The sequence below is a fragment of the Patagioenas fasciata genome, chromosome 2 (assembly GCF_037038585.1).
Source record: "Patagioenas fasciata isolate bPatFas1 chromosome 2, bPatFas1.hap1, whole genome shotgun sequence".
Classification (NCBI taxonomy): domain Eukaryota; kingdom Metazoa; phylum Chordata; class Aves; order Columbiformes; family Columbidae; genus Patagioenas; species Patagioenas fasciata.
The window spans coordinates 55763754-55776970 of record NC_092521.1 but is presented as its reverse complement, the minus strand read 5'-3'; the positions used below and the strand labels follow the sequence as shown (position 1 = coordinate 55776970).

The 13217-nt window shown below is 39.8% G+C and overlaps 1 protein-coding gene across 13 annotated transcripts in view; it reads left to right on the top strand.

The window, feature by feature from the left end:
* Nucleotides 1–13217, top strand: part of PIEZO2 (piezo type mechanosensitive ion channel component 2) — a 309728-nt gene that overhangs the window by 283627 nt on the left and 12884 nt on the right. For 10 of the 13 annotated variants that reach the window (XM_071804264.1, XM_071804257.1, XM_071804259.1 and 7 more), the window contains 9 exons: nucleotides 2346–2513; nucleotides 4839–5231; nucleotides 6524–6782; nucleotides 7288–7470; nucleotides 7663–7915; nucleotides 8673–8805; nucleotides 9218–9365; nucleotides 9481–9695; nucleotides 11830–11988. In XM_071804264.1, coding sequence (XP_071660365.1) covers nucleotides 2346–2513; nucleotides 4839–5231; nucleotides 6524–6782; nucleotides 7288–7470; nucleotides 7663–7915; nucleotides 8673–8805; nucleotides 9218–9365; nucleotides 9481–9695; nucleotides 11830–11988 — 1911 coding nt within the window. The remainder of the gene's footprint in view (nucleotides 1–2345; nucleotides 2514–4838; nucleotides 5232–6523; nucleotides 6783–7287; nucleotides 7471–7662; nucleotides 7916–8672; nucleotides 8806–9217; nucleotides 9366–9480; nucleotides 9696–11829; nucleotides 11989–13217) is intronic. The other 3 variants (XM_071804262.1, XM_065830958.2, XM_065830957.2) reach the window with 1 other exon arrangement.

Below are 13217 nucleotides of genomic sequence, written 5' to 3'. Positions count from 1 at the left end.
CATCAGCTTTCCCAAGTGTAAGTCTCTCCATTTTATTGGTGCTCTTGTTTTCTTCATGTTCAGAAACACGTTCCGAAAGAAGTACATAAAGAATATACAGACTGTGCTACAGGTGTCGTCTCACACATCTCCAGACGTTCAAGGATACAGAACAGCTCCTCAGTAGATAATTCTTCTGATGATTCATCCTTCATTTAAAACAGCTCTAAAACAACTTATTGCAGGGACTCCATCTGGGCAAACATTTTTATCTGTTGGGGTTAATATATGTTTTTCCTTTCATTTTTCTGGGACCCAGGTCAGAATCTACATGTTTTGGAGAGCAGCTGGCATATGTTTCTACCATTGAAAATATGTGAATGGGCAAGGGCTACTTTGATTTCAACAGCTGCTCTGCGTAAGGCCCTTGGAAGGTTCTCTCTGAACTACGTCTGCATTTAAAATACTTCAGCACCTTAGTAAGAGGTGTTGCTCTCGAAAAGAATAAATTCAGCCCTAGAGATGTAAAATAACATGTGGACAACATTGTAGCACACAGGCAGAAAGGTAGTATGCAAAAATGGATTGTATACTTGCTGCCATCTCCCTATATTTTAGTACCAAAATCTCAGTGATGGTACAACAACCTGGCTATACTCTGTAGGTGTATGTACAATTTGAACCCCTGGAATCAATAACATGGAGATCCAACTGATTTCCATGCTGCTGAATCAAGCCTCCAGGGTTGATCTGTTCCTGTAGGAAGCAGTGTTTGCTGCTTCATCAAAACCCTGCACTGTGCAGACAGTCCTCCAGGTTTTATCTGGAGGATACCTGAGTGCCTTTGCACACAGAAATAATGAAGTAGCTTGTAAAGGGTCTTGGCCAAATTAACTGGCAGGACAGAGGTGCCCCTGCCATTAATACTGTTTTTAAGGAAAAGTATTTCACCATAGCTTTGGAATCTTGATCATACTTTTCTTCTACTCAAAGATCAAAGTATGCTTTTTACCTCAGCCCATATTGTCAAAAAAAAACAATCAGTGAGCGTAGGCCTAAAAGTAAGTGTTTCTTCACTCCAAGTGTTTTGCTGTTTTCCTCCCCGTTTTCCTCAGGGCAACAAGTGTAAAGTGTCACTTCATGCCAGCAGATTTTTTTCCTCACTTCAAGCTAGCAAGACCAAGGTAACACTGAAAACACCATTGCACTTCCCTTCTGACCTCTTTCCCAATTCTCTGCGCCCCTGGACAAACACAATGGTTGCCAAGAAGTAAATCCCCTGCTGCCGCTGCTCATGTGTAACACAAATGGACTCAAAAGAAGGAAAGTAGAGTGTAAATCCTGCATTTTGGGGTCCATTCTTCTCTCATTCTATCTGAGAGACCCGGGCAGGTCACTGCATGTGTTAAACCACCAGACCCCTCAATGCATTTCATAAACTTCTGTGGTTTTCAAAGATTTTTGCAGGAGAAATAATTCTTTTACCTACCGTATGTCATTAATGTATTTGTTTCTTTCCTGTTGCTATGTTATATGCTTGTATTTAATTATGTACTTTATTTCTCATAACTCATCCAATTCTTCTTCATTTCTCCAATAACACATAACTGCTCAATGTATGGTGTGTGTCTCTGGTGTCCTATTGTATTTGCTAAGTCAAAGGAGATAAGGGTTTATTATATCTGTCCTTTGTTTCAAAATGTGCATGTTACTAATTTTGAAATAGTTTTTAAGCTGTGATTGAAATAAGTGAAATCTTCTGGAAAGAATTATCAGGGCTTACTACTAAATATCAAAATAAAAGCCATCCCATGCGGAGCAGGTTATATTTGGCATACATCTACTGGCTAAGTAACACATCCGATTTGGCTCTTTGGTTTGGAAAGAGGATTAGCCAATGTCTGACAGCTATTTTTCTATTTGTGGAATATAAGCTTATTCAGTTTTAAGGGCTCTTTTAGGAAATTAGCTTGTACCTGTGTAAAAAGCTTTAGCAGAGCATACCATTAATAAAATTGAATTTGTGCCACTTCCCAAAACATTATTTGTGAAATTTGGATATTTCAGGGGGAAACAACAAAAATAAAACCTCCTCACATACGTAAGTTGGTCCCCCTGAAAAACTTATAGACCATTGTGTTAGTTTCATATCCTTTGAATAGTGAACAGATGGTTGATAACCATCTATATACTCTATATGAATATGACCATGAGCAGTCTGTGCGTAGAAATCCTTATCTTCTCTCTGAACCTTTTATCTCTGTGTCGGTGTTTTGCTGCATGGCGAGCATATTTGTTTACTGAACCATGTGTATAGTATTACCATTTGTATTTAACACTGTCTTTATAACTGTTTGCGCTGCTAGCTGCTACACTGAAGCAACCATGCTGTTCTCAAGGCAGTCAACCCTTGATGATTTAGATGGACCAGACACTGTTCCTAAAACAAGTGAGCGCGCTCGACCTAGGCTTCGTAAAATGCAGAGCATGGATATGTCCTCCTCATCAGCTGACAGTGGCAGTATAGTGTCAAGGTGCTTACCTCATGCATGCTTTGTTCTCATTTACCCTTACCATTGTACTTACTGCAGTCCACCTAAATCTGCCTTTGCAGATAGATGGTGTACAGAGTGGTTTGCATGGTTACTGGAAGCTTTACTCACGTCTGTGTTGTGGCACGATTCTGAAGTTCCAAGTCAGGGTCATAATCTAGGACTCATTTACTGTTTCACTTCTTATTCTGTTTTTTATTTTTATTTAATTTCATTTTATTATTTTGTTTTGGTTTTCATCCTTAATTCACATATTTTTAAAAAGTTGTTCAATTATATTACCCAGGCTGTCTAAAACCAGGCTGAAGTCTGTATTTATTCAGCTGAAAAAGAGTCTGATTTTCAGAGTTACTGAATCGATGGTTGTTCTTTTTAAAATTGGAAGCTGGAAGTGAAGTTTTGCAGTTAATCGGTTATCGTAAATGTGGACTTAGGTGTCTAATTGTAGAAACTAAGATAGGCAAATGCAAGCTCTGCTCTTTCAATTTTCCTTTTTCCCATATAGGAAAGATTGCTAAATATATTTCAATTATTTTACCATTGATTTATAGTCTGTGAGGTGTTGGAATTAAGAAAGGGAAAATTGCTGTGAAAAGATACTGAATAATACTAATATCCAGTGCAAGAGGGAACTGGGCAGAGCCATTCACTCACGTTTTAGCAGATAAGACACAGGGGTTTATATGACATTGGGAAACAGTTTTTCAGCTTGTATTATGAATATGAAATGTTATGGCATATTAGATCATTATTTTTCAATGTTTAAAGTGCTTTATGAATTTTTGGCATTGATCAGTTTTGAAATTATGGGATTTTAGGGTTTTGTGCATTTTAACCAGGATGAGTGCTAACATGAATCATCAAAATATACATCCTAATAATAGTGTTACATGTTCTGATTAAAAGTCTTCTACCAAGTCTTCTATGTTTTCTATCAAATTATAGTAACTTTGAAGATCTGGGAGTGCAATAGGGTTGCTCAGCTGTCTACATAAAGGTACAATTAAAAAACTTTTATTGCTGACGAGCCTTGTAAGCCTCAACTCTCTCGCTTTGTCCTGTCCCCAACAGTGAACCTACACAGGTCACCATGCTCTATCTAAAGTGATCTAATGTAGCCACAATAAGTTTGGAAGCAGTGTAAAAGGAAAAGAGATGGAACTTAATTTTTCATTTTGGCAGGAGATGGTAGTGTCAGCTGGCTTTGGCAGTGCCAGTTTCTTTTTTTTTGAAAGGTTATACTTCAGGTGAAAAACATGACCCCATTCATTTCTTAAGAGCTGTATGAAATCTGTTTCTGTCTCTGTTGAGATACAAGAACATGCAACCTACAAAAGACACTAACTGGGTGTCTATTGTCTAACCTATGGAGAGGGACTGGAATGGCAGCTAAAAAGAGGAAGAGTGATGTTCTAGGGGAGAGGTGATAAAACACTTGTGAGGGATGAAAAGCATGAAAGCAAAGCCAAGAAAAAAATTTTAAATGATGAAGTCCAGATTCCCATCTGGAGTCATCAAGCTGCGTGAATTGACATCAGCTGAGACTGCTGCAGAGCACAGAGCATTAAGGGAGAAAGTGATTATGGACATGCAAAGCCAAGAATAAGCAAGGTGAACAAGCAGAGAACCGAACAGAGTGAATAAGAACAGCTGAAAAAGAAAATAGGTACATACAGAAGAAAAGCAGGCAGGTAAGGTAAAAATGGAGACTGTATTGAAGAACATAGGGCAATCTAAAGGTAAGCAAGATACCCTCTTACTGGAACAGTTTTGTAATCCGGATTGTATTTTTCAACGTTTGCAATTTACTTATTCTTTTATTTGGAATCAGACTTGATGTGTGTATTCAGCTTGTGTTCCAGTTGTGTACAGCACCCATGTGGTGGTTGCTAAAAGCAGACTATTTAGATGGAACACCATGACTGCCCGTCATTAACCACAGAGCATGCTTTACATAGATGTGGTAGCAAGTCCTGATTCTGGTCTGAAAGTATTTGAACTGCTTTCACAAAGTTAGTGTGGTTTCTCTTGATGATGATATTAATTTGTTCCTTGCTGGCGTTAAAAAATAGTGAATCGCTGTGAGTTCACTGGAATGACATTCAGGGGGCAGATGGACCCATATGGTCTATTTGTGTAAGATGCAATCAATCATGATGATATATTTTCTACCAAATTATAATAACTTTGAAGACCTTGGAATGCAATAGGGTTGCTCAGCTGTCTACATAAAGGTACAATTAAAAGCTTTTATTGCTGATGAGCCTCGTAAACCTCAACTCTCTCTCTTCGTCCTGTCCCCAACAGTGAACCTACACAGGTCACCATGCTGTATTCTCGTCAGGGAACGACAGAAACCATTGAGGAGGTAGAAGGGGAGCATGAAGAGGAAGGAACTCATTCTGTATCGAGGCAAGAGGAAGAGGATATGGAAGATTACAGCCTGGATTCAGAAGGAGCTGTGTATACTCCTGATACCGATGTGCCGTTGTACTCCACTGTGGATAGCAATGCAGAAGCTCCACCTTCCTATAGCAAAGCTGTCAGCTTTGAACACCTTCCCTTTGGCTCCCAAGATGACTCAGCTGGTAAGAGCCTCATGATGGTGAGCCCAGACGACAGTCGGACGGACAAACTTAATGACACGATTCTCCCTCCATTGACGCATGAGCTAACGGCTAGTGAGCTGCTTCTGAACAAGTAAGGACCTTTGGGGAAAAATTGTTGGTTCCAGTTTATGAAGTTTTGTATTACTTTGTGGTTTTTTGTTTTTGTTTGTTTGGGGTTTTTTGTCTGAAAACTAGCCTGCAGTTTCTGATACAGACCTTGTGCTAAGTTCGATTTAAGGGAAGAAGTTCATTTCTTTGTAGTTGTTCTAATCACATATTTCTAAAATGATTCAAATTCATGTTGGAAAGAATCTCCACTTTGTCCCCAGATACCATAGCTAATTGTTCCAATTAGCATTGGATTTCTTTGCTGCAATCATCATGGGATCAAGGGCTTTTCTAAATATTCCTTGTGGAGAGAGCTTCTCTTTTTCAGGCATCTGTGATTTCAAATAAGTTTCCTCCAGGGCTATCTGGGAAAAAGTTTCTCTTTTAACTATCTTGGATTACTCTAAGGCAAACTCTGACCTTTGGCAAAGTTTTTTGTTTAAGCTAGTAGGAGCTGAGGCCTATTTAGAGAGACCACCTTGCAAAGTATTTTCATAAGGGATATGATGCTCAGTAGCACAACCCACATTGAGGTGGGGATGGTGGCACTGCTCTTCTTCCTCTGCTTTCTGGCCTGACTCAGCTAGAGGAGAACTTCCTCAAATGCAAGGACAAAATCTTAAACCACAGAAATGCCTTTCAACCTGACTGGATCTGGAGAGAGAAGAAGGCTTTCTACGTCTGACTTTGCAGATGCAGTGTCGTGTCTTCTGGTTCTCGATAGTCATTTTTGCTTTTTAGTGAGAGCTGTGAATGTATATGAGAGAATATAATTTCTCGCTGCCTCTTATATTTATTTGAGTTAGGTAAAAGAGAGAAGATTGAACATACCTAATGCTCAAGGGCACTTATTATGTTTTATATCACAGGACTATTCATAATGTAACATCTCCTGATGGACCTCTGGAGTTTCTCTAAATTCCCATCTGTGTTGACAAATCAGATATAAATCCAGACAGGGCCACACCAACATGCTGTGATTTACATGAGATATATTAGTTGGGCAACTGTAGGAAAGCAGTGCTTGTAGAAGTTCTTGGGCCAGGCCAACTCTCTGGATAAATTAAAAACCAACAGAACATTGCTTCTAGTGATTTTGCCTGAAATTCTTGTTTTCTGAGCTTAAAAGCAGTTTATTTGATTATGATACCTTTTTTTTTTTTTAACTCTGCAACAGAATTTTACAAATTTGCAAAAGAAATAATAATAGCAATTTTAAAAGGAGCTCTTGTGAAATTAGTTTTCATTTCATTTATGGTACTCTACTCTTCACAGGATGTTTCATGATGATGAGCTGGAAGAGTCAGAGAAGTTCTATGTTGGTCAGCCTCGAGTCTTGCTTCTGATCTATGCCCTGTACAATACACTGGTGGCCCGGTCAGAAATGGTGTGCTATTTTGTGATCATCCTTAACCACATGGTCTCTGCCTCCATGATAACCCTGGTGCTTCCCATCCTTATATTCCTTTGGGCCATGCTGTCTGTTCCTCGGCCAAGCAAACGTTTCTGGATGACAGCCATTGTCTACACTGAGGTATGCTGCTGTTTTTGCAACCCTATGTCTAACAAAGAAGAGTTAAGTTGTAAGCTTCGCATGGTATTTTTCTGGGTTTGATCTCTAGAATCAGAGGCCTTTGGCCCTTCATATTAGTATAAATATTTACTGAAGTCCTCAGAAATGTCTGTGGTATGAAAAGGTCTTGTTTGTGTTTTTCTTCACTACAACGACCAATATCCTTCCTGGCATGTAAAACAGTTATCACAAGAACAGACCATTTACAAAAAGCTACCATATAACTGGTAATCAAGACAGAGGATACACTGCTCGTGGTATCTTAAGTACCACTGAACATCATCTGTTGGTAAATGTTGATTGACTTTATTACTGAGGAAATGTGAACTGTTTTTTCTCTGTATTAATGAATATGCTTGTTTATCTTCTCATAAAAAGTAGTCATATTTCTCCTCTCGTAGCGTCACAAGGCTATTATATCTGCCATACTTAGAAAACACCCCAAGTGTGTTGTGTTTCTGAACAGGTGGCCATTGTTATCAAGTACTTCTTCCAGTTTGGCTTCTTTCCTTGGAATAAATATGTGGATTACACAAAAGATAAACCTTACCATCCACCCAATATTATTGGCATTGAGAAGAAAGAGGGTTACGTACACTATGATCTTGTTCAGCTCCTTGCTTTATTCTTCCACAGATCCATTTTAAAGGTAATTTGAGTTCATGTAGTTTCTTATTTTATATTTCATTTCTAGTTTTAATTTCTTTAGTCACTCATGATATCCCAAGACAATGAATTTGTCTTCCCCCTTGTGGACACATGACTGAGGTTGGCAATGCTTGTGATAAACACTATGACAGAAATACAAGGCTTAAATGCTCTCTTCTTCTTTTTCCACTAGTGCCATGGATTATGGGATGAAGATGAGAAAGGGGACAGCTCCAGTAATAAAGAGGATACTGATGACGAGCTCTCTCTGACAGGGGGCCGGAGAGACTCTTCTGCCTCTTTGAAATCTGTCAATCTTGCAGCATCAGTAGAGTCCATCCATGTCCACTTCCCCGAGCAGCAGACTGCTGTTAGGAGGAAGAGCTCTAGCAGCGTATCACAGCTTTCACACAGGTCCAGCTTCTCCTCACACAGATCTAAGAGAGGTAAATGTCATGGCATGTTTGGGTTTGAAGAGCAAACGTTCATATCCCGTAGGATCATCCTGCTAAAACCTTGCACCAGTTGCTCTGGAGATCTGAGAGGCGATTGAATCCTGCTGCTCCTCAGTGAGGAAATGGGATATGAACCAACATATCTTCATGTTTGAACATACTTCAAGTTTTCTTAAAGTTAAAATGGAGCGCCATACTTTGTGATTCAGTGTGTTTTTAAAATTACATTGTCCAAAAGCTGGGAAAAGAACGTTCAGTGTGGCCTGGATCCAGAATTCCTGGTTCAGCACAATCTTCAGCTAGATGGAATGCAAAGCATATGTATTTTTCCTATCTACATTCAATGATACTTGAAGTGAGAAAGAGTTTTGCTTAGGTGCATTGAAGCAGATTACTTATCCCATCCTGTAAAAGAGGCGGGCTTACTCTAGCCTAAATGTGCATGTTGCCAATTGAGGTGACTGAGTCAGATCAATCAGATACTTGCCTTTATTACTAGTCTTCTCTTTTTATAGTTATTCATCAATTTTTGATCTGCCAGTGATTAAACCTTTACTGAACACTCTCAAGATTTTATCATACTGGAAAACAAAGCATATGAATTCTTTTCAAAGCTTCTTTCTAATGTGGCACTCATATATGGGATGGAAGTCTCAAGATATATTACTTTCTAATTTTTCTATTTAAACTTCAGTTTTGGATTAACTTCTTTGTCTTCTCTTTCCCTCCTTTTTTTTTTTTTCCCCAGGAAGTACCAGCACACGAAACAGCAGTCAGAAAGGAAGCAGCGTGTTAAGCATCAAGCAAAAATCCAGGAAAGAGCTTCTTATGGAAAAGTTTCGAGAACAAATGATCAAAGCCAAGGCCTTTACAATTAAAAAGTGAGCAATGTGAGAAGTTGTGTGGGTATTAGGGGAGGTTCCATACAGTAAAGCAGCAAAACAGCATTTTAAAGATAGCAGGTTACTATTTCTGTTAATTCAAGGGGATGAATGGGTACTCACAAAGTTCATTGTATATGGATGCTTTCACTCTAAGTCCCACCACTTTTGAACACCAAATCAGCAGTTGTTCAAATAGCATCTCCCTGATAAAAAAGGCTAAATATCCATGTGAACTGGGTTGGCTATGTATATTTCTACTGAACAAATGCTAATACGGTGGTTCAGAAGCAATCAGTCAGGGTAGATCTTAGATATCTTTAGAAACACTAATCACACCACACCCAGCCTTTCTTTTCTTTCATGCAATTTACAGTGTTGTTAAATCACATTGCGGTCTGTGTTGTTTTAGGACTCTCCAGGTGTATGTGCCCATCAGACAATTTTTCTACAATCTTATTCATCCAGACTACAGTGCAGTGACTGATGTGTATGTGCTGATGTTCCTCGCTGACACAGTGGACTTCATCATCATTGTGTTTGGATTTTGGGCTTTTGGGGTATGTTGTAGAGGCATCTATCTGTAAATCCTCGGTAGGATTTACATGCTCTAGATGCGAAGTATCATGTGAGTGTCTTCCTTCCTCGACCACTCTGTTGTATTTTCCTTTTCAGAAACATTCTGCAGCAGCAGATATCACCTCTTCGTTATCAGAGGACCAGGTGCCGGAAGCATTTTTGGTGATGGTGCTCATTCAGTTTGGTACCATGGTGGTAGATCGAGCACTGTATCTCAAAAAGACTGTCATGGGAAAGGTCATCTTCCAGGTCATCCTTGTTTTTGGAATACATTTCTGGATGTTCTTTATCTTGCCTGGAGTGACAGAAAGGTATAACCCTTATAATCAAAAAATATGGCTTGAATACTGGTGCTCCACCAAGTTGTTTGTATTTAAATTTGAGATGGTTTTAGCTAAGCTTTGGTGTCATGAGTAGGTTTCATCTTGTTCTCATTTCTAAGGAGAATGTTGGAGTACCTTTCTACAGCAATAACTGTGGCCAATGTAAGTTTGAGCAAGAATTAATTATATAAGTATGTACTGAAATATTCTTAACTTAGGCCAAAATGCAGGCAGGTGAAAGAGAACTAGCCTGTAATTGAGTGATTAGAGCCCTCAGCTGAGACAATGTTGGCCTCTGATTCAGTTCCTTACTCCCAAGTTCTCTGCATGCTGGTTTAAAAGAGTGAGTAGAAAATGTCTCTCTCAGAGTAACTTATAATTTGGCACTTTCCTGGAATGTGTGAACTGAATTAAAATCTTCTTAGACTGAGGAATGTCTAAAGCTAGTGTCTCTTCTGAAGATCAAAAGGTCTCCCCCCTTGCCCCTGCCACATGGCTCTGCAGGTGAAGTTCAGATGGTCACCTGTGGCATGAAATCTTGTACTACATTCCTGTTCAGGTTCACCCCCAAATCTAACATTTCTCATTGCATGGCTCAAGGCAGTTATCACCTCAGTCTCCCTGCAGAGGTGTTAAGGTTTCCTCTCTAGAGCTTGGCTGACTCCCCTCTTACTTAGGACTTTAAACTGACTTGAAATATCTCACTCCATTGGCTGTACAGGGAGTTTGAGGATGTCACCTGGCCAAATAACATTTCATTCACAGTGAAGTTACTTTGGACAACAAAATAGGTTCAAAATATAAAACAAAATAGGTGCATAGTGTGAAAAAAGATTGAAAGGTCTCTTTTCCTCTCAAAAAAAAAAAAAGAAATTTTTCTTCATGCAATAGTAAGTGTTCCCCACCTTGAAAAAAAATGTGTTTTTCAAGTGGATTTCTTATCTACTGAGCATTAAGTGTTGATATAAAACCTTTGACTTGATTTGGTCACTTGAAAGGCAATAAAATTGTTTTGACCTTTTCTGTGCTTTTATGAAATTTATGTCAAATTGTCAGTCTCAAATCTGATTCTGAAACCTCCTGCGTCCCTTCTAAGTCAGGGTGATTCTTTGAAACCCCTGCAAATTTCATAATGAAAATAGTTTTGCACGATGTAATTGAAAATATTGGATCATGCTGGGCCCAGAGATCCTGTCCATCATGAGTCGTCTCCTGCAGTTCCACCATGATGTTGAGCCGCAGTCAGATGTGGCACATGTTTGCCAAGATGGTCGGGAGGATGGAGCACATGACATGTGAGGAGATGTTAAGGGAACAGAGTTAGTTCAATCTGAAGAAGAGAAACTGAAGAGCTGTCTTCAGCTACCTATTAAGAGGGCATTGAGAAGAAGCTAAGCTCTTTTCAGATAGGACAAGAGGCCACAAGTTGGAAAAAAAGGAAATTCCAGTTAGATGTGACAAAAAATCTGTGCACTGTGACAGTAGTTGAACGCTGGAGCAGGTTACCCACACATGTTGTGGGATATCCATCTTCAGAGATATTCAAAACTAACTGGAAAAGTTCCCTGAACAATTTGGTGTAACTAGACCTGATCCAAGCAAGGCAAGGTGAAAAAGGTGATCTTCTGAGGTCACTCCAACTTAAATTCCCATACAAGTTCATTACCTAGGAGATGCCCCTGTGAACATAAACAGCCATTAAAGCTGCCTAGATTCAGTCCAGATGTCAGCCCTCTGAAAAGCCAAGAGACACAGTGTCTACCCAGGGCTCACACAGGGTTGTGCCATCATGGGGGCTGAGGACAGGTGGGCCTGTGTTGGACAGTGAGACACCTTCAGCATCCAGAGGGAGAGGGCACTGCCGCAGAGCCCTCACTCTTCAGTGAGCCTGTTCCCAGTCTCTCCTCTGTGACCCCGAGGTGACAACAGATGCTGTTTATAGACTTTCTCATCCAGTGTCTTTAAAATACGATTTTAACCCTGCAGTGGAGTCAGAAACCAAGGGGTTTTCACAGGATCTCAGGAAAGGGACACTGCCAGGAGCACAAAACATTTCAAGCTAATTTGGTCACACACAGATACAAAGCTCATCATTTTCCTTTATCTGTCTTTTCCATTACAGGAAATTTAGCCAGAACACAGTTGCCCAGCTCTGGTATTTTGTGAAATGTGTTTATTTTGGCTTATCAGCATATCAGATACGCTGTGGATATCCAACTCGTGTTCTTGGCAACTTCCTCACAAAAAGTTATAACTATGTCAACCTGTTCTTATTTCAAGGGTAAGTCTAGACCTACTGCCCTCCTTTGTTTTCTGAAATAAGGATCTGTTATCATGAGATGCTGGGGTTATTAATGACTTCTCTTCATAGTCTGCTGGAACTGAGACAGTAAATTTTGCACAGCACACTGTATATGCCATAGGACTCCTGCAGTCCACAAAAAATCAGTTTCAGGAATGCAAATTTCAGAAAAATCAATCTGCCACTCTGAATACGGAAGCCAGACATACTATTCAGCCATTCAGGCCACTATGGAGGAGACATTTCCACACCTCTAGGGAGTCACCTCTTTGTACAAAGCTAGGGGCTACATATTGTGCTAGAATACAGGTTATGTTATTTGCTCTGCAGTCCTAAAAATCAGTAAGCATCAAATCCTTTGAAGCAGGTCTACGGGCTCTACCTCAGCAGGTGGGAAGAGTAAAGTGAAAGCCAATATACATGAGAAATAAGAGCTATGCATCAAAAAATGTTTCCTCTGTTTATCTTTTGAGAAGTGCTGCACATTGGAAACCCTTCAGAAGTCAGGACTGTTAGCGCACGTAAAAGGCATAGTGTCACCTCAGAGTGAAAGGTGGTGTTAAGGAGCCATACGCCACCCTCCACTTCTGCTCTTACCATGATGTTGTGATTAAGCCAGTTCAAAGCGTACACATATTTCACAGAAAAGCCAGAATAATTTCAGCCTTTTCCCAATATTTTCAGTATGGCCTTGTTGCATTCCAGTAGGAAAAGTTACAGAAAAAAGCTTTCTTCAAATGAAATAGTCTTTGTGGCCTGGCCAAGCAGAAGTGTGGGACTAGTAAAAGGAACGATGTATCTTGAACAGCTGCTATATGCTTGTTGGTTTCCTGTTAGCCCATCTTCTTCTGCTGCTTAATCCTGAGTCATAACGCCCAATTCCATATGCAACTGAGGACTGCCCACCTACTGCAAAGAGCCATGCATCACTCAGTGTAATGAGGTATAAAACAAATTCCCACCATCTTGTGGAAAGGACATTCCTTCACTCCAGTCCCAGGTCAAAGGAATTTGGGGATACAAGAAAATCCGTCTTGTATGTGGCTCAATCACAATTACTGGGCACAATGAAGCAAGTGTGTTTATGGCCTGACAAGGAGATCTAGAGAAACAGGAGCTGTGGTAAAAAAATATCACCCCTATAGCATCTGTGCTACCTGTGCAAGCTCCGGATATGATTGTATTTGTGTTTGCAACATCTCCCATTA